Source organism: Salmo salar, chromosome 06 (assembly GCF_965601325.2).
Source record: "Salmo salar chromosome 06, fSalSal1, whole genome shotgun sequence".
NCBI lineage: Eukaryota > Metazoa > Chordata > Actinopteri > Salmoniformes > Salmonidae > Salmo > Salmo salar.
The window spans coordinates 84,094,718-84,116,426 of record NC_138296.1 but is presented as its reverse complement, the minus strand read 5'-3'; the positions used below and the strand labels follow the sequence as shown (position 1 = coordinate 84,116,426).

At 42.6% G+C, this 21,709-nt stretch overlaps 1 protein-coding gene across 1 annotated transcript; it reads left to right on the top strand.

Moving 5' to 3' along the window:
* The first annotated feature begins 158 nt into the window (after positions 1 to 158).
* On the top strand, positions 159 to 21,637 carry LOC100380634 (serine/threonine-protein phosphatase PP1-beta catalytic subunit). The gene is made up of 8 exons (XM_014205979.2): positions 159 to 262; positions 10,519 to 10,650; positions 12,001 to 12,231; positions 12,381 to 12,485; positions 12,572 to 12,643; positions 12,736 to 12,887; positions 19,821 to 19,955; positions 20,043 to 21,637. The coding sequence occupies exons 1-8, from the start codon at positions 211 to 213 to the stop codon at positions 20,145 to 20,147; spliced, it is 984 nt and encodes a 327-aa protein (XP_014061454.1). The 5' UTR covers positions 159 to 210; the 3' UTR covers positions 20,148 to 21,637.
* The last annotated feature ends 72 nt before the right edge of the window (positions 21,638 to 21,709 follow it).

Genomic DNA, 21,709 nt, shown 5'->3' with positions numbered 1-21,709 from the left:
ATGTGTAACTCTGTGTTGTTTGTGTCGCATTGCGTTGCTCTATCTTGGCCAGGTCGCCGTTGTAAATGAGAACTTGTTCTCAACTGGCCTACCTGGATAAATAAAGGTGAAATAAAAATAAAATAAATAGTTTGTACTGTACAGTAGTAAACCACGCCCCCGGGTGGTGAGTACGAGATAGTTCTCTCTGCGTAGTAGTTTTCGAAGAAAATGGCGGAAAGCGAGCTCAACGTTGACAGCATCATCTCCCGATTGCTTGAAGGTATGTTATTTTGCAATTAACCCTGCGGTTATATGGTGGAGACAGTACTTACACGTATAACATTTTGTCATGTTATTTTCACGTGTCAAAAAACGAATGTAACCTCATATTTGGCATTGGCCAATTGAGTTTGCGAGATAGCTAGCTAACGTTAACGCGTCAGAGGAAGGTTGTTCAACAAAGTACAGTGTCAGTGGCTAGCATTAGCTAGCTACCCTATCTAGGTTGAGCTAGCTACAATTTTAACAGCAACTAGCTAGCTAGCCAACCTAGCTAGCTGACTAGACATGTCGAAGAGAAAACACATTTATTTTCAAAATATGTTTGATTTGTGTTGCGCTGTCATGCAAGCCATTGACAACGTTAACTAGCTTACCAAACTAGCTTGCCAACTAAGTTAGCTAACTAGTTAAATAGATGTTGACCATTTAGTTAGTTAATTAGTTATATTTTTTGCCTAGCACAGAACAGGGATGTTGCCGTTTTTTGGTATACATTTTAGTGGCTAGCTACCGACTGTTAGCGAGTTAACGCAAGTTTTTACATCTTGACGAGAGAGGGGATTTTGCGAGCGGACAGCTTGGTTTTCCAGCGGTAACACACCCCCCTGTCCGTGTTGACTGCAAGCTAACAACGTTACGTTGGTTTTCAATACACGCCTAGGGTCTATTCGGTTGTTGGTGAAGTAGCTAAGAATGTCTGTAGTCGTATGTATAGCAAGTACACAAAAAACCCTAGTATCCGTCAACTCAAACAGCCCTAACATTCATTTTAACTGCCCTCTTGGTGGCTATTCAGTTTCGCGTCAGTAATCTGTTTATCTCTACAGTAACCGCTCTCAATGTTGGATATGCACCCGAGCGTTTTATTTCTGGGCTGAAATCACCCATGGAAAATTGTCAAGATGATAATTAACCAAACATTGGAAGCCTTCGTAGTCTTGGTTTATTTTCTCATAATTAATACATTTCGAAACAATCAAGGTGATGTTAAGGAGTGAATGATAGGGTGTGACAATGAAATTATGGTGTATTTCCATACAGGATTTACCCTGGTGTTTAACCTAAAAGGCTCAGACTTTTCTGTTTCCATCTACATGGGCCGGAACCCATGGTTCCAGTGGACCTGCTCTCACTTGGGGCCAAAGCCAGGCCACTGGTACTGTTCAGCTGGTATTTACATAACAATGGCTAACTGTGACCTTTAAAACCTCACAAAGCAACTCACAAATTTGCATCCTGTAGCACAAACTCCAAAACGTTCTGGGACACTGTAAAGTCCATGGAGAATAAGAACACCTCCTCCCAGCTGCCCACTGCACTGAGGCTAGGAAACACTGTCACCACTGGTAAATCTGATAATTGAGAATTTCAATAAGCATTTTTCTACGGCTGGCCATGCTTTCCACCTGGCTACCCCTAGCACGGTCAATAGCCCTGCACCCCCTACAGCAACTTGCCCAAGCCTCCCCCATTTCTCCTTCACCCAAATCCAGATGGCTGATGTTCTGAAAGAGCTGCAAAATCTGGACCCCTACAAATCAGCCGGGCTAGACCATCTGGACCCTCTCGTTCTAAAATTATCTGCTGAAATTGTTGCAACCACTATTACTAGCCTGTTCAACATCTCTTTCGTATCGTCTGAGATCCCCAAAGATTGGAAAGCTGCCGCGGTCATCCCCCTCTTCAAAGGGGGAGACACTCTAGACCCAAACTGCTACAGACCTATATCTATCCTACCCTGCCTTTCTAAGGTCTTCGAAAGCCAAGTTAACAAACAGATCACCAACCATTTTGAATCCCACCGTACCTTCTCCGCTATGCAATCTGGTTTCCGAGCTGGCCGTGGGTGCCATGCTCAAGGTCTTAAACGATATCATAACCGCCATCGATAAAAGACAGTACTGTGCAGCTGTATTCATTGACCTGGCCAAGGCTTTCGACTTTGTCAATTGCCACATTCTTATGGGCAGACTCAACAGCCTTGGTTTCTCAAGTGACTGCCTCGCCTGGTTCACCAACTACTTCGCAGAACGAGTTCACTGTGTCAAATCGGATGCCTGTTGTCCGGACCTCTGGCAGTCTCTGGGGGTGCCACAGGGTTCAATTCTTGGGCCGACTCTTTTCTCTGTATACATCAATGATGTCGCGCTTGCTGCTGGTGATTCTCTGATCAACCTCTACGCAGACAACACCATTTTGTATACTTCTGGCCCTTCTTTGGATACTGTGTTAACCAACCTCCAGACGAGCTTCAATGCCATACAACTCTCCTTCCGTGGCCTCCAACTGCTCTTAAACGCAAGTAAAACTAAATGCATGCTCTTCAATCGATCGCTGCCCGCACCTGCCCACCTGTCCAGTGTCACTACTCTGGACGGTTCTGACTTACAATATGTGGACAACTACAAATACCTAGGTGTCTGGTTAGACTGTAAACTCTCCTTCCAGACTCGCATTAAGCATCTCCAATCCAAAATTAAATCTAGAATCGGCTTCCTATTTCGCAACAAAGCATCCTTCACTCATGCTGCCAAACACACCCTCGTAAAACTGACTATCCTTCCGATACATTAATTCCGCGATGTCATTTACAGAATAGCCTCCAACACTCTACTCAGCAAATTGGATGCAGTCTTATCACAGTGCCATCCATTTTGTCACCAAAGCCCCATATACTACCCACCACTGCGACCTGTATGCTCTCGTTGGCAGGCCCTCGCTTCATATTCGTCGCCAAACCCACTGGCTCCAGGTCATCTATAAGTCTCTGCCTTATCTCAGATCACTGGTCACCATAGCGCAGCACCCACCTGTAGCATGTGCTCCAGCAGGCATATTTCACTGGTCACCCCCAAAGCCAATTCCTCTTTCGGCCGCCTTTCCTTCCAGTTCTCTGCTGCCAATGACTGGAACGAACTGCAAAAATCACTGAAGCTGGAGACTCGTATCTCCCTCACTAAGCACCAGCTGTCAGAGCAGCTCACAGATCACTACACCTGTACATAGCCCATCCAACTACCTCATCCCCATACTGTTATTTATTTTGCTCCTTTGCACCCCAGTATCTCTACTTGCACACTCATCTTCTGCACCTCTATCACTCCAGTGTTTAATTGCTATATTGTAATTATTTCACCACTATGGCCTATTTATTGCCCTACCTCATCTTTCATTATTTGCACACACTGTATATAGACTTGTTCTATTGTATTGTTGACTGTATGTTTGTTTATTCCATGTGTAACTCTGTGTTGTTTGTGTCGCACTGCTTTGCTTTATCTTGGCCAGGTCGCAGTTGTAAATGAGAACTTGTTCTCAACTAGCCTACCTTGTTAAATAAAGGTAAAATACATAAACTGTTTTTATTATGCAGAAGTTGTTGATTCTACTCTTCAGCAGTTCTCACTGTCAGCAGTTCTCACTGTCAGCCCTACCCCATGCTTTAGCATCTTATGGCCTGCTTCTGCACGGCAAGCCGTACCAGGTGCATCAAGTCTGACAGCTACCGGCTCCGAAACAGCTACTATCCTCAAGCTATAAATAAGACTGCTAAATAGCCATCAAAAATGGCTTCACGGACTATCTGAGTTGACCCTTGTATTTATTTTTGCACTGTCTCTATGCACACTCACAGGATTCCACACAAAATGACACACGTAACATGCACACACATTTATACTGACTCTGCACACACATTTCTTAATTTACACTGCTGCGACTCTGTTTAGCATACATGCTGCTGTCTAGTCACCTTACCCCATACCGATCTACTCTACATGGCCTAAACTATATGGGCACCTGCTCGTCGAACATCTCATTCCAAAATCATGGACATTTTAATATGGAGTTTGTCCCCACCTTTGCTATAACAGGCTTTCCACTAATGTTGGAACATTGCTGTGGGTACTTGCTTCCATTCAGCCACAAGAGCATTAGTGAGGTCGGGCACTGATGTTGGGCAATTAGGCCTGGCTCGCTGTTGGCGTTCCAATTCATCCCAAAGGTGTTCGATAGGGCTGTGTGCAAGCCGGTCAGGGCTCTTGACAAACCACTTCTGTATGGACCTTGCTTTGTGCATGGGGGCATTGTCATGCTAAAACAGGAAAGGGCCTTCCCCAAATAATTGCCACAAAATTGGAAGCATAGAATAATCTAGAATGCAGGGATGCAAACTAGTCACCTTTTTGCAAAATTCACCGTTCTCAATAAAAAATAGGTGACCTACGTGATTCGTGTAGAGCCGAAGAGAAAAGTTTTTTGGGGGGGAGTTGAATGACAACTGGCTGTAAGCGAACGAGTGATGCGCGTTTGGAGCAATACTGGCTGCTGTAGCCAAGGCTCAGCCAATCGTTTACATAACAGAATGCAGTGCAGCATGCGACTGAAGAGAGGAGACAACCAATTTACTAGTTACAGCATCAGCGCGCGCTCTGGAAAGTCAGTTTTCCTGTTAACACAGAGCGTCCCCTGAACGATAACGAAGAGGTAACGTAAGGTGAGAAGCCTGACCACGGAGACTGGGGTGAGAAGGTGATGAAGCGTACTTCATGAGCTTTAACCGAACAAATACTGGCATTTGGAAAGTTTGAGGTGAGGGAGAACATGTGGTGGAACAAGTATTAGCACTGTTAAGTATCTTGCTAGCTGGATTGAATTCTCCGTTAGCTAGCCAGGTAAATGTTGAGTAACATTAGCCAACTTATCTGGTCAAATAAGTGAGTTTATGGTGTGAAAATTAGCTTGCTAATAGTTAGACAGCGAACGTTAGCTAGCTAACATTAACTTAACCAATCCGCTGTAGTATTAACTTGTATACGACTCCTTGCTGTTCCTGAAGTTATACGCGTGCACTTGATCAATGTCTATAGTGGTGCGTGTAATAGAGCAAAAATAGAATGCCTGTTTGTTTCATTCTATTTCTACTTTAAGATGTTTTTTTCCCCAAGTGCAATATTTGTGTGTGGTCACAAGCGTTCTATCATAAAGGCTGTCATGGCTAACTGCAATATTAGTGAATTGTTTTTTTCTCAAGACTTGAGTGTCATTTGCAGTAAAGTCTAGACAACAAATAACATTGGATTGCGCTCTTTACATTTTTTAGCTGTGAGTTAGGTTCACATGAACCACTTATTTTACACACAGAGACTGAATATTTAAAACATATTCTTTATTGTTTAATTAGTTAACCTGCATTTCCCCCTAGCTGGGATTTATTACATGTTTCAGTGCAAAAAAAAAGTGTCACCTTTTTGGGCCCTCACCAGTTTGCATCCCTGAGAATGGTATTGTATGCTGTAGTGTTAAGATTTCCCTTCACTGGCAGTAAGGGGCCAAGCTCGAGCCATGAATAACAGCCCCAGACCCTTATTCCTCCTCCACCAAACTTTACAGTTGGCACTAGAGGTTGACCGATTTTATGACTTTTCAATGCCGATACCGATTTATTGGGACCAAAAAAAGTCGACTACAATTAATCAGACAGTTTATTTATGTGTGTGTGTAATAATGACAATTACAACAATACTGAATGAACAATGGACGCTTTTATTTTAACTTAATATAATACATAAATAAACTCTTTAGTCTCAAAGAAATAATGAAACACACTCAATTTGGTTTAAATAGTGCAAAAACAGTGTTGGAGAAGAAAGTAAAAGTGCAATATGTGCCATGTAAAAAAAGCTAATGTTTAAGTTCCTTGCTCAGAACATATGAACGCTGGTGGTTCAATATTCCCAGTTCTTCAATATTCCCAATTAAGAAGTTTTAGGTTGTAGTTATAGGAATGATGAAGCGCCGACTATTTCTCTCTCTACCATTTGTATTTCATATACCTTTGACTATAGGATGTTCTAATAGGCACTTTAGGCTGACAATACTAATCTCAGGAGTTGATAGGCTTGAAGTTATAAACAGCGCTGGTGCTTCAATCATTGCTAAGAGCTGCTGGCAAATGCAGTGCTGTTTGAATGAATGCTTACGAGCCTGCTGCTGCTGCCTACCACCACTCAGTCAGACTGCTATATCATAGACTTAATTATAATAAACACAGAAATACGAGCCTTTGGTCCTTAATATGGTCAAATCCGGAAACTATAATTTCGAAAACAAAACGTTTATTCTTTCAGTGAAATACGGAACCATTCCGTATTTTATCGAACGGGTGGCAACCCTATGTCTAAATATTGCTGTTACATTGCACAACCTTCAATGTTATGTCATAATTATGTAAAATTCTGGAAAATTAGTTTGCAAATGCCAGGCCGCCCAAACTGTTGCATATACCCTGACTCTGCTTGCACTGAATGCAAGAGAAATGACAACATTTTCCTAGTTAATATTGCCTGCTAACATGAATTTCTTTTAACTAAATATGCCGGTTTAAAAATGTATACTTCTGTGTATTGATTTTAAGAAAGGCATTGATGTTTATGGTTAGGTACATTTGTGCAAAGATTGTGCTTTTAAATCATCACCCGTTTGGCGAAGTTGAAGTAAGCTGTAATTCGATGATAAATTAACCGCATTGATTATATGCAACACAGGACAAGCTAGTTAACTACACATGGTTGATATTACTAGGTTAACTAGTGATTATGTGAAGATTGATTGATTGTTTTTTATAAGATCAGCCTGCCACGCAATTTCCTTGTGGATTGCAATGTAATCGGCGTCCAAAAATGCAGATTACCGATTGTTACGAAAACTTGAAATCGGCCGTAATTAATCAGCCCTGCCGATTTAAATCGGTCAACCTCTAGTTGGCACTATGCATTCGGGCAGGTATCATTCTCCTGGCATCCGCCAAACCCAGATTTGGCCATTGGACTACCAGATAGTGAAGCGTGATTAATCACTCCAGAGAATGCGTTTCCAGATTCCAATGGTGTCAAGCTTTACACCACTCCAGCCGATGCTTTGCATTGTGCATGGTGATCTTAGGTTTGTGTGTGGCTGCTCGGCCATGGAAACCCATTTTATGAAACTCCCGACTAACAGTTGTGCTGATGTTGCTTCTAGAGGCAGTTTGGAACACAATAGTGAGTGTTGCAACCAAGGACAAACCATTTTTACGCACTGTGCTTCAGCACTCGGCGGTCCCGTTCTGTGAGCTTGTGTGGCCTACCAGTTAGTGGCTGATCCGTTGTTGCTCCTAGACGTTTCCACTTCACAGTAACAGCACTTACAGTTGACCAGGGCAGAACTGACTTGTTAGAAAGGTGGCATCCAATGACGATGCCACTTTGAAAGTCACTGACCTCTTCGGTACTGGCCATTCTACTGCCAGTGTTTGTCTATGGAAATTGCATGGCTGTGTGCTGGATTTTATACCGGTCAACAACGAGTGTGGCTAAAATAGTTGAATCCACTAATTTGAAAGTGTGTGTATATACTTTTGTCCATGTAGTATATCTCTATTTCTCTCACATTTTGTGCACAAATTTGTTTACATCTCTGTTAGTGAGCATTTCACCTTTGCCAAGATAATCATTCACCTGACAGGTGTGGCATATCAAGAAGCTGATTAACCTCTCTGGGCTAGGCGGGACGAATTCGTCCCACCTACGCAACAGCCAGTTGAATCCCGTGGCGCGATTTTCAAATACCTTAGAAATGCTATTACTTTAATTTCTCAAACATATGACTATTTTACAGCATTTTAAAGACAAGACTCTCGTTAATCTAACCACACTATCCGATTTCAAAAAGGCTTTACAACGAAAGCAAAACATTAGATTATGTCAGCAGAGTACCCAGCCAGAAATAATCAGACACCCATTTTTCAAGCTAGCATATAATGTTACAAAAACCCAGAAGACAGCTAAATGCAGCACTAACCTTTGATCTTCATCAGATGACACACCTAGGACATTATGTTATACAATACATGCATGTTTTGTTCAATCAAGTTCATATTTATATCAAAAACCAGCTTTTCACATTAGCATGTGACGTTCAGAACTAGCATACCCCCCGCAAACTTCCAGGGAATTTACTAACAATTTACTAAATTACTCACGATAAACGTTCACAAAAAGCATAACAATTATTTTAAGAATTATAGATACAGACCTCCTTTGTGCAATCGAGGTGTCCGATTTTTAAAATAGCTTTTCGGTGAAAGCACATTTTGCAATATTCTCAGTAGATAGCCCAGCCATCACGGCTAGCCATTTAGACACCCACCAAGTTTAGCCCTGACCAAAGTCAGATTTACTATTACAAAAGTTTGATTACCTTTGTTGTCTTCGTCAGAATGCACTCCCAGGACTGCTACTTCAATAACAAATGTTGGTTTGGTCCAAAATAATCCATCGTTATATCCAAATAGCGGCGTTTTGTTCGTGCGTTCCAGACACTTTCCGAAATGGTAAATCGGGGTCACGAGCATGGCGCAATTCGTGACAAAAAAATTCTAAATATTCCATTACCGTACTTCGAAGCATGTCAACCGCTGTTTAAAATCCATTTTTATGCAATTTTTCTCGTAAAAAAGCGATAATATTCCGACCGGGAATCTCCGTTTAGGTAAACAGAGGAAAGAAAACAAAGCATTCGGTCGACGCGGGCACGCGCCTGAGTCTCACAGTACTGTAACCAGCCACTACCCAAACGCGCTACTTTTTTTCGGCCAGAGCCTGCAAAGCCACAATTCAGCTTTTTGCAGCCTTCTGAGAGCCCATTGGAGCCGTAGGAAGTGTCACGTAACAGCAGAGATCCTTTGTAATGGATAGAGATGACAAAGAAGGCCAAGAAATGGTCAGACAGGGTACTTCCTGTACAGAATCTTCTCAGGTTTTGACCTGCCATTTGAGTTCTGTTATACTCACAGACACCATTCAAACAGTTTTAGAAACTTTGGAGTGTTTTCTATCCAAAGCCAATAATTATATGCATATTCTAGTTACTGGGCAGGAGTAGTAACCAGATTAAATCGGGTACGTTTTTTATCCAGCCGTGTCAATACTGCCCCCTAGCCCTAACAGGTTAAACAGCATGATCATTGCACAGGTGCACCTTGTGCTGGAAACAATAAAAGGCCACTCTAAAATGTGCAGTTTTGTCACACAACACAATGCCACAGATGTCTCAAGTTATGAGTGTGCAATTGGCATGCTGACTGCAGGAATGTCCAACAGAGCTGTTGCCAGAGAATTGAATGTTAATTTCTCTACCATAAGCTGCCTCAACTTTGTTTTAGAGATGGGTCGGCCTGGCTCCCAAGTGGGTGGGCCTATTTCCTTATATGAACTGTTACTCAGTGAAACCGTTGAAATTGTTGCATGTTGCGTTTGTTTTTACAATTCTGTTCAGTATAAATATGGTATTGGAACTGACCCTGTATATAGCTTCTTACTTTCTCGTGTTATTTTTATTTCTCTCTTTGTCCTACCGTTATTTTGTAGTACTACATTGATATTGATTACTGCATTGTTGGGTTTAGAGCATGCAAGAAAAGGCATTTCACTGTACTTGTGCACGTGACTAACTTGAAACTTACAAAAAATACAGTCAACCTCATCTGTATTTATTAGCCTAAATAATACACACTACGAATGAATAAAAAGCATTTTACCATGAAATTATACATAACACGCTTTCAAGACACTTTATCCACACTTGGAACACTGCTCACAGCAGCAGTGACAATCACTTGCTGTCTCGTTCTCTCTCTCTCCTTTCATGTTGCCAGCACATTGCTGAACCTGAAATGGCAAGCCTTAAAAAACAATATTTAAAAAAATCCCAACTCAATGTCATCCATGTTCTAGCCGGGAGGTTGACTCGGTTACTCCCTAAACCATTAGCCAATCGATTACTGTTAATGAAAGTCAAATGGCTGTGACCTGCAATCCTCTGTCATTTGTGAAGTCGAGCAGAAGGCCTTTTCTAAAGGCCATTAGGTATGCAGTAGTCGTCATCCTATTAGAAATCGGTTAGGGCCTTGGAAGTTGTTTTTGTTTCAACGGCTTTATTATTATTATTATTGGTCAAAGTGTAAATCTATGCCATCTGAATGAAATTACATTGCTATTTTTATTTTTATGACATTGAAATGTGAGGTTTTGCAACGATATCAAAAAGATTTGGTCCGACTTTTGTTTGTTCTTTTAGGACTTACACGGTGGTTTCATATTCTGCACTGATTTGAAGACCATAAAAAGCACATGAAACACAGTCGGCATGATTATAATGGAGAGCAGGATCATGACTCATGGTTGTGATGATTGATCGCCCTATCTTTTTGTCAAGTGCGAGGATGCCGTCCAGGGAAGATAGTCCAGATGACGGAGGCGGAGGTGCGGGGGTTGTGCATCAAGTCCCGGGAGATCTTCCTCAGCCAGCCCATCCTACTGGAGCTGGAGGCGCCGCTCAAAATCTGTGGTCAGTAAAATTAGTTCTCCCGCTTGCTCTATCCTTACTCTGGAGCACTCTGTCTGTCGCGCTCTCTGTCTCTCTGTCTGTCGCGCTCTCTGTCTCTCTGTCTGTCGCTCTCTCTGTCTGTCGCGCTCTCTGTCTCTCTGTCTGTCGCGCTCTCTGTCTGTCGCGCTCTCTGTCTCTCTGTCTGTCGCGCTCTCTGTCTCTCTGTCTGTCGCGCTCTCTGTCTCTCTGTCTGTCGCGCTCTCTGTCTCTCTGTCTGTCGCGCTCTCTGTCTCTCTGTCTGTCGCGCTCTCTGTCTCTCTGTCTGTCGCGCTCTCTGTCTCTGTCTGTCGCTCTCTCTGTCTGTCTCTCTGTCTGTCACGCTCTCTGTCTCTCTGTCTGTCGCGCTCTCTGTCTCTCTGTCTGTCGCGCTCTCTGTCTCTCTGTCTGTCGCGCTCTCTGTCTGTCGCGCTCTCTGTCTGTCGCGCTCTCTGTCTGTCGCGCTCTCTGTCTGTCGCGCTCTCTGTCTGTCGCGCTCTCTGTCTGTCGCGCTCTCTGTCTGTCGCGCTCTCTGTCTGTCGCGCTCTCTGTCTGTCGCGCTCTCTGTCTGTCGCGCTCTCTGTCTGTCGCGCTCTCTGTCTGTCGCGCTCTCTGTCTGTCGCGCTCTCTGTCTGTCTCTTAGAGCACAAATGGCATATGAGAAATGAGTCATACCAGGGTTAGAAAAATGTATAAAAAGCTGACATAGGCCTAAGGTGAGTGATTTTACATGGCCAAGAAAAAGTCTACCTAAATCAAATCACATTTTATTTGTCATGTGCCGAATATAGCAGGTGTAGACTTCACCGTGAAATGCTTACTTACGAGCTCTTTCCCAATGATAGTTTAAAAATATGGAAATGAAAACGCATGGAATAAAGTACAGAATTATGAAGCTATATACAGGTACCCATACCTGTCCTTATAGAAATCTTCAGGCAAATAAAACCACAGTTGCCTATAAATTCACTGGTGTCCTGGCAACTATCCTTACCACACACAGTTGTCTTTAAGCCAAAATGTCAGAGAGAAAGGAGAGGATAGGATAACACATTGGAGAGACAAAGGCCTAGCTCAGTAAGTAGAGCAGGAGGATATAAATGCTGTCTCCCTCGAGTGTCTGCGGCTCTGCTGGATGGGGCCATCTCCCTTCCAGCAAGGACACAATCTGGCTCAAGTCTAGTCACTCACTCTCTTCTCCACTCCTTCCAGCTGTCCAGGGCGCACTTTGACATAGCCTTTCTTTTTTAATCTCAATGTGACTTCCCTGGTTAAATAAAGGGTACATCAAATAATGGTTGTCTCACAACCCCTCTGCTCTCTCTCTCTCGCTAGGTGATATCCATGGGCAGTACACAGACCTGCTGCGGCTCTTTGAGTACGGGGGCTTCCCGCCGGAGGCTAACTACCTGTTCCTGGGGGATTACGTGGACCGAGGCAAGCAGTCCTTGGAAACCATCTGCCTACTGCTGGCCTACAAGATCAAATACCCCGAGAACTTCTTCCTGCTCAGAGGAAACCACGAATGTGCCTCCATCAACCGCATCTACGGTTTCTATGACGAGTGTAAGACCGGAAGCAGTGTCTCACACATACACACACGCTGAATCAGTTATCTTTCTCAGTGAGGATGGAGGATCCATAATAGTATTGCTTTTGTGATCTCTATTAATTCTTAGCATAATTCCATGTCCTTTCTATGTTGTGTTCCCCAGGCAAACGCAGATTCAACATAAAGCTGTGGAAGACCTTCACAGATTGCTTCAACTGTTTGCCCATTGCCGCTATAATCGATGAGAAGATCTTCTGCTGCCATGGAGGTTGTATGCATGGGGGCTTTTCAATCAATTCAATCCCTATTATTATTTTTGAATATTATTCATTAACAATCATCCCTTTTCCTCAGGTCTCTCTCCTGATCTGCAGTCCATGGAGCAAATCCGACGCATCATGAGGCCCACTGATGTCCCTGACACAGGTGTGTTAACGTGTGTGTCGGGGGGGGTTACATGTTTTGTGATGTATTTGTGACTGGCTCTGACTGTGCTGACCGCGCTTTCTCTGTGCTAGGCCTGCTGTGTGACCTGCTGTGGTCAGATCCAGACAAAGACGTGCAGGGCTGGGGGGAAAACGACCGGGGTGTCTCCTTCACCTTTGGGGCCGACGTGGTCAGCAAGTTCCTCAACCGCCACGACCTGGACCTCATCTGCAGAGCCCACCAGGTAGAGCCTTTATACTGACCCAATGTAGGAGATACTGAGTAGGGCTGTGACGATACCAGTATCGCAACAGGAAGTAGACCTTTAAAAGCCTGCTGTATGTAAAACATTGTGTGCTGAAACTTGGAAAGTAAATGTGACTCTGGATGACAGGGCTGCACGATTTAATCAAATTAAAATCGCAAGTGCGATATTGACATGCAATATCCATATCGTAAGAGGCTGTGATTTTTCTCCTTTGAAACTCCATTAATACAACAAACTACACTATGTTACCTCCTCCAATGAGATGCGCATTCACTCTCTACATGCACAAAGGATGCTGACCAATCGCAAGCGGGCTCTCACTCTGCATGGCGTGCACATGCAGGCGAATCACAAGCATCCCTGTTTCGGGCACGCAGTTAGATGGTGATGAGAAGAGAAAGGGCTTCACCAAAGACAGTACAGTAGGATGTTTAGAAACTCTGTGGCTTGACCTCAGTGTGTTGGGAAAATGAGTCCTGCTAGTGCTAATGAACTTTGATTTGGTGCCAAAGAGCACATCTTCAGTGATTTGGCAGTATTTCAGCGACAGGCAAACCAATGTCAACCAAATGCAAGTGTTGTGCAAAAAGTGCCTCAGAGTTGTGGCGACAGCAAGAGGCAACATGAGAAATACAGTTCATATAAGGAAATCAGTCAATTGAAATAAATTAATTAGGCATCTATGGATTTCACATGACTTGGCAGGGGCGCAGCCATGGTTGAGCCTGGAGCCAGGCCCAGCCAGTCAAAATGAGTTTTTCGCCACAAAAGGGTTTTATTACAGACATGTGAAGGTCCTGGGCTGACATGGTTACATGTGAGGTCGGTTGGATGTACTGCCAAATTCTCTAAAACGACATTGTACATTGCACAGGTGGCTTATGGTAGAGAAATGAACATTCAATTCTCTAGCAACAGCTCTGGTGGACATTCCTGCAGTCAGCATGCCAATTGCAATATCCCTCAACTTGAGACATCTGTGGAATTGTGTTGTGACAACTGCACATTTTACTGGCCTTTTATTGCCCCCAGCACAAGGTGCACCTGTGCAATGTTCATGCTGTTTAATCAGCTTCTTGATATGCCACACCTGTCAAGTGGATAGATTATCTTGACAAAGGATAAAATGCTCATTAACAGTGATGTAAACACATTTGTGCACAACATGTTATTACCTTAAAGCTTTTTGTGCTTATGTGCTCTTTGTTGCATTCTTCACACATGATTTGCTGGCAGCAATATCCTCACACATGATTTAGCACAGTATTTGCAAATGTTCAGATTTTCCATCTACATAAGTTGCAGTGAAATGTCTCCACACATCAGATAGTGCCTGTGGCATTTTCCTGTAAAGATTACAAAAAATAGTTTAAAAAAACCTCCAAATAAAATTCCATGTACAGATAAATAGTTAAGCAGTTAGATTAAACAACTCCTTTTATAAGATAAATGTTTTAAAATGAAACGTGTATGGAAACAGGTGAATTAACACTCCTCAGTTAGCAGGCTCAAGCAAGCTAAAACCCACATGGTAGCAAAAACTAACTAGCAGAAATTGTTAACAAGTTAGAAATGATTTAAACACAATTTGCTGTAGGCTACTATTTACTAGTTAACAATTTGTATTTTATTTTTTATCTAGGTCAAAATATATTCACCCCACCCAGTATTATAATCAAAACTTACCCTCTCTTGGGTATGTGGGACGTGACCGTCCCACCTGCGGGACACACTATTCAACAGCCAGTGAAATAGCAGGGCGGCAAATTCAAAACCACCAAAATCTCACAATTCAAATTTCTCACACATACAAGTGTTATACACCATTTTATAGATAAGACTCTCGTTAATCCAACCACATTGTCCGATTTCAAAAAGGCTTTACGGCGAAAGCAAAACATTAGATTATGTTAGGACACTACCTTGACAAGAAAAACCACACAGCCATTTTCCTAGCAAGAAGAGGCGTCACAAAAACCAGAAATACAGCTAAAATTAAGCACTAACCTTTGATCTTCATCAGATGGCACTCATAGGACTTCATGTTACACAATACATGTATGTTTTGCTCGATAAAGTTCATATTTATATCCAAAAACCCAATTTTTACATTGGCCCGTAATGTTCAGAAATGTTTTTCCTTCAAAAACTTCGGGTGAATGAGCACATACATTTTTAGAAATACTCATCATAAACGATAAAATATTAAACTGTTATTCAAAGAATTATAGATAAACATCTCCTTAATGCAACCGCTGTGACAGATTTCAAAAAAGCTGCACGGGGAAAGCACACTTTGCAATAATCTGAGTACAGTGTTCAGACAACAGCAGCAGGCAATACAGATACCTGCCATTTTGGAGTCATCTAAAATCATAAATAGCATTATAAATATTCACTTACCTTTGATCTTCATCAGAATGCACTCCCAGGAATCCTAGGTCCACAATAAATGTTGTTTTGTTCGATAAAGTCCATAATTTTTGTCCAAATACCTCCTTGTTTGCGCATTCAGTAAGCTACTCCAAATGTAGGAAGCGCACCGAAAATTTCACGACGAAAAGTCTAGTTATATTTACGTTCGTAGAAACATGTCAAACGATGTATAGCATCAATCTTTAGGGCCTTTTTAACATAAAACTTAAATAATATTCCAACCGGACGATTCCAATGTCTTGAAAAATGTAATGGAACACAGATAACTCTCACGTGAATGCACGCCAATGAAGTCATGTCCTTTCCTGAATCAACAACTTCCTTTGTTCGCTCTCTGTTCACCATAGAAGCCTGGAACAACTTTATAAAGACTGTTGACATCTAGTGGAAGCCTTAGAAAGTGAAAAATGAACCCTAAGTCACTGTATACTGTAAAGGCAATCACTTGAAAAAACTACAACTTCAGATTTCCCACTTCCTGGTTGGATTTTTCTCAGGGTTTTGCCTACCTTGAGTTCTGTTATACTCAGACATCATTCAAACAGTTTTAGAAACTTCAGTGTTTTCTATCCAAATCTACTAATAATATGTATATCCTACCTTCTGAGTCTGAGTAGCAGGCAGTTTAATTTGGGCACACCTTTCATCCGGACGTCAAAATACTGCCCCCTACCCTAGAGAAGTTAACCAGAAAGCATGTACAGTCGTGGCCAAAAGTTTTGAGAATGACACATTAATTTCCATAAGGTTTGCTGCTTCAGTGTCTTTAGATATTTTTGTCAGATGTTACTATGGAATACTGAAGTATAATTACAAGCATTTCACAAGTGTCAAAGGCTTTTATTGACAATTACATGAAGTTAATGCAAAGAGTCAATATTTGCAGTGTTGACCCTTCTTTTTCAAGACCTCTGCAATCCGCCCTGGAATGCTGTCAATTAACTTCTAGGCCACATCCTCACTGATGGCAGCCTATTCTTGCATAATCAATGGTTGGAGTTTGTCAGAATTTGTGGGATTTTGTTTGTCCACCCGCCTCTTGAGGATTGACCACAAGTTCTCAATGGGATTAAGGTCTGGGGAGGTTCCTGGTCATGGATCCAAAATATCAATGTTTTGTTCCCTGAGCCACTTAGTTATCACTTTTGCCTTATGGCAAGGTGCTCCATCATGCTGGAAAAGGCATTGTTTGTCACCACTGTTCCTGGATGGTTGGGAGAAGTTTCTCTCAGAGGATGTGTTGTACCATTCTTTATTCATGGCTGCTTTCTTAGGCAAAATTGTGAGTGAGCCCACTCCCTTGGCTGAGAAGCAACCCCACACATGAATGGTCTCAGGATGCTTTACTGTTGGCATGACACAGGACTGATGGTAGCGCTCACCTTGTCTTCTCTGGACAAGCTTTTTTCCAGATGCCCCAAACAATTGGAAAGGGGATTCATCAGAGAAAATGACTTTACCCCAGTCCTCAGCAGTCCAATCCCTGTACCTTTTGCAAAATATCAGTCTGTCCCTGATGTTTTTCCTGGAGAGAAGTGGCTTCTTTGCTGCCCTTCTTGACACCAGGCCATCCTCCAAAAGTCTTCGCCTCACTGTGCGTGCAGATGCACTCACACCTGCCTGCTGCCATTCCTGAGCAAGCTCTGTAATGGTGGTGTCCCGATCCCGCAGCTGAATCAACTTTAGGAGATGGTCCTGGCGCTTGCTGGACTTTCTTGGGTGCCCTGAAGCCTTCTTCACAACAATTGAACTGCTCTCCTTGAAGTTCTTATAAATGGTTGATTTAGGTGCAATTTTACTGGCAGCAATATCCTTGCCAGTGAAGCCCTTTTTGTGCAAAGTAATGATGACGGCACGTTTCCATGGTTGACAGAGGAAGAACAATGATTGCAAGCACCACCCTCCTTTTGAAGCTTCCAGTCTGTTATTCGAACTCAATCAGCATGACAGAGTGACCTCCAGCCTTGTCCTCGTCAACACTCACACCTGTGTTAACAAGAGAATCACTGACATGTCAGCTGGTCCTTTTGTGGCAGGGCTGAAATGCAGTGGAAACGTATTTTGGGGATTCAGTTCATTTGCATGGCAAAGAGGGACTTTGCAATTAATTGCGATTCATCTGATCACTCTTCATAACATTCTGGAGTATATGCAAATTGCCATCATAGAAACTGAGGCAGCAGACTTTGTGAAAATTAATGTCATTCTCAACTTTTGGCCACGACTGTACTCCTTGGCTCAGACAGTGTAGTAGTGTGGGCTCAATAGCATCTCATTCGTGTGCAAGATCTTGAGTCAGCTGTATGTGTGATGGAAGACTGCACTGCACATGTGATGGACAAATGCACTGTGCATGCATAGGGTTGCAATTCCATTGAATTGGGGATAGTTTAACCAAAATATGCCACAAGACCTGGAATTTCCTTGTGTATCCCACAAAAAAGGTTCACTGTTATAAGCTAACATTTGATGATTTTAAACAAAAGTCCCCAAATTTCCGACCCTTTGCAACCCTACTACTGAGTTCCAAACTGCCTCTGGAAGCAACGTCAGCACAATAACTGATCGTCAAGAGCTTCATGTAGTGGGTTTCCATGGCCGAGCAGCTGCACACAAGTTTAAGATCACCATGCGCAATGTCAAGCGTCGGCTGGAGTGGTGTAAAGCTCACCGCCATTGGACTCTGAAGCAGTGATGAATTACGCTTCATCTGGCAGTCCGATGGACAAATCTGGGTTTGTCGGGAAAACGCTACCTGCCCGAATACATAGTGCAAAGTTTGATCTGGGACTGTTTTTCATGGTTCAGGCTAGGCCCCTTACTTCCAATTAAGGGAATTCTTAACGCTACAGCATACAATGACATTCTAGATGATTCTGTGCTTCCAACTTTGTGGCAACAGTTTGGGGAAGGCCCTTTCCTGTTTCAGCATGACAATGCCCCTGTGCACAAAACGGGGTCCATACAGAATTGGTTTGTTGAGATCGGTGTGGAAGAACTTAACTGGCCTGCACAGAGCCCTGACCTCAACTCCATCGACACCTTTGGGATAAATTGGACCGTTGACTGCAAAGCCAGGCCTAATTGCCCAACATCAGTGCCTTACCTCACTAATGCTCTTGTGGCTGAATGAAAGCAAGTTCTAACATCTAGTGGAAAGCCTTCCCAGAAGATTGGAGGCTGTTATAGCAGCAAAGGGGGGACCAACTCCATATTAATGCCCATGGTTTTGGAATGAGATGTTTGACGAGCAGGTATCCACATACTTTTGGTAATGTAGTGTAGAAAATGGGGGTTCAATGTTAGCCATGAATGAATAAGTGCTGCACTTATAGCACACTATTGGTCATGTTCATGTGTATGTTAATATGTAGGTGAAATAATCCTGTCTATCATATGTACCCTATAACACTGTTCAACAATTTTTTTTGTGGGGATTTGGTTTTGTATTCAGTTAGCACAATGTATTCATATGATATACATTTAGAAGTGATCTCTACCTGGACACTTATTTTAACCATGTCTTATGAAATTAGCAAGTGTTTGAAAATCACAATTGCAATATCCGTCCCCAAAAATCGTCATTTGTTGTTTTGTTCAAATCGTGCAGCTCTACTGGATGACAACATAATGGTGTTTGTTTCCAACATTTGGGCTGTTTTCCTAAAGAAGTTAAATCCGTTTTGTGTGTTTCCTTGCAACGATACTAACAAGTATTGATACTGTTATTGTCCCGGCCCTAATACTGAGGGCTATTGGTTCATTAGGATGTATGAGATACTGAGGGCTATTGGTTCATTAGGATGTATGAGATACTGAGGGCTATTGGTTCATTAGGATGTATGAGATACTGAGGGCTATTGGTTCATTAGGATGTATGAGATACTGAGGGCTATTGGTTCATTAGGATGTATGAGATACTGAGGGCTATTGGTTCATTAGCAGTGGTGGTAAAAGTAAAGCTACCTTAATAGAGAATGACTCAAGTAAGTCACCCAGTAAAATACTGAAGTCAGTCTAAAAGTATTTGGTTGTAAATATACTAAGTATCAAAAGTGTAAATATTGTCTAATTCCTTATATTAAGCAAACCAGACGGCATAATTTCCTTCATTTACGGATAGCAAGGGTCACGCTCCAACACTCAGTCATAATTTACAAACGAAGCATGTGTTTAGTGAGTCCGCCAGATCAGAGTCAGCAGGGATGTTCTCTCTAAATGTGTGAATTCGACTTTTCTTTTCCTGCTAATCATTCAAAATGTAACGAGTACTTTTTGGGTGTCAGGGAAAATGTATGGAGATTAAGTTAATCATTTTCTTTAGGAATGTAGTCAAGTTGTAAAAAATATCCTAGACTAAAGTAGTAATTTTACACCACTGTTCATTAGGATGCATGAGATACTGAGGGCTATGTTCATTAGGATAAAGCTCTAAAGGATGTTCGTTAACTTAAAAGTGTTCTGTACCTGAAGGTTGTTGAGGACGGCTATGAGTTCTTTGCCAAACGGCAGCTGGTGACGCTGTTCTCAGCTCCCAACTACTGCGGGGAGTTTGACAACGCTGGGGGCATGATGAGCGTGGACGAGTCCCTCATGTGTTCCTTTCAGGTGAGAACAAACGCTCGCGCACACTCACTTACTGTGGATGAGTCTCCCAGTGCTGTTAACACACTAAGTATTAATACTTTCTCTCAGATTTTGAAGCCGTCAGAGAAAAAAGCTAAGTACCAGTATGGGGGAGTGAACACGGGACGCCCTGTAACCCCACCTCGTACTGCCCAAGCCCCAAAGAAGAGGTGAGCGCCTGGCCCCCATCTCGCCTCCTCCTTGCACCATTTCCTCTATTGCCCCCCTGCAACGTCCGGTCCCCTCCCTCCCATCTATGGGAAGCGCTCTAGCCCCCCTGATCCCCACTCACCTATTTCATGTGTAAAATATTAAATCTTTGCTGTGAACGTATTTTTTTTTCTTTGCTCGTTTGTTGGTATTTTTATTAATAATAAGTGACATGTGTTTTTTCAATGCTATGAAATGGGTTGCTAAGGTGCGATACACACCTTTTGTGGAAAGGGGCAATGCATTCTGAAGGGACGCTTTTCTGCCTTCAGGTATAGAATTTGATTTGAGTGTGTGCGCGAGTGAGTTGGGTTCTTTACCCCAGCCTTGACTCTTCCAAGATCAATAACATGAGAGATCCTCTCCACCCAGTCTCACAATTTACCCTGCTAATGTGTAACCTTCTCACAATATTACTAATAACATTGGCCGTTTTGGCTACAGTAACTGAGTGGAATGGTTTTGCCTCTTAATGAGTTTAGAGAAAGTCATTTTCACCCCGTTGGACTTACATTTCTCTCTTTATGGAGACACTAATGAACTATTAACAACTTTGAAAGTACTTGTACAAATGCATTATCAGAACCATACAAAATGACGGTATATACACACTGGGCATGTATTGTATACACATTCTGTACATTTTAACTGTGTATACATGTTAACAGTTAAGGTCATGTGTGTCCTCAACTCAAAGGGTTCACAACAAATGGGTGTTTAAAATGCCTGTTGGTTTTGAATCCATCTTGTCCACCACCAGCCCTCCTCGTATCCACCGAACCTGCTTCAATTGCTGAAGACTGTTTATGGACATTGCTTTAACTGTGTGCCTGTGAGAATGCATAGATGGTGGTGGCTTGGAAAGTTAAGGCAAGAGTCAAAGGCACCGGATTTCTATTGGTGTTGAATATTCTTTTTCTCAAACACGGCCAATTGGCCCCACTAGACGATTACAAGTTGTTTTTAACTTTACACAAGCTGTTTTCAGCATTCCCCATTGCCCCTGCACTTCTTGTAAACATGGCATATTACATCACACGGGGGTCAAGCACGTGCTTACCAAGCTCGGGGTGAGGCCGAGATGGCACTTTGGAGCGGGATCACTTACTTAGACATTGCTGCCCCCTAGTGGTAGATCTTAGGACAGCCGAAAGAGGCTGACGATGTCAACTACCAGCAAGGCATCAGAACGTGAATAGTGAATACAGTATGTGTACCTTTCCTGGAAAATGATTCCATTGTCTGGTTCAGAATTGTCATCCAACTAATGAGCTTACTAAGGAGTATTCAAATAATACTTTAGGCTTTTGATTTTGGCTATATCTCGCCTTTTGCCTTGTTCTGATCATCAGTCTCTTCAAGTTGGAAACTCAGTGTTTTAAACAGTTTTGAGATTTGTAAAATTTTCGTTTGACTCTTTGAATGGAATAAATGGAACAGTGCCGTTGACCCTGCCTCTCGTGTCTGTCATTCTTTGGGCTGCCTTCAAAAAAACCCTGCAGCTACTCAATGGGAACAGTGTTGGA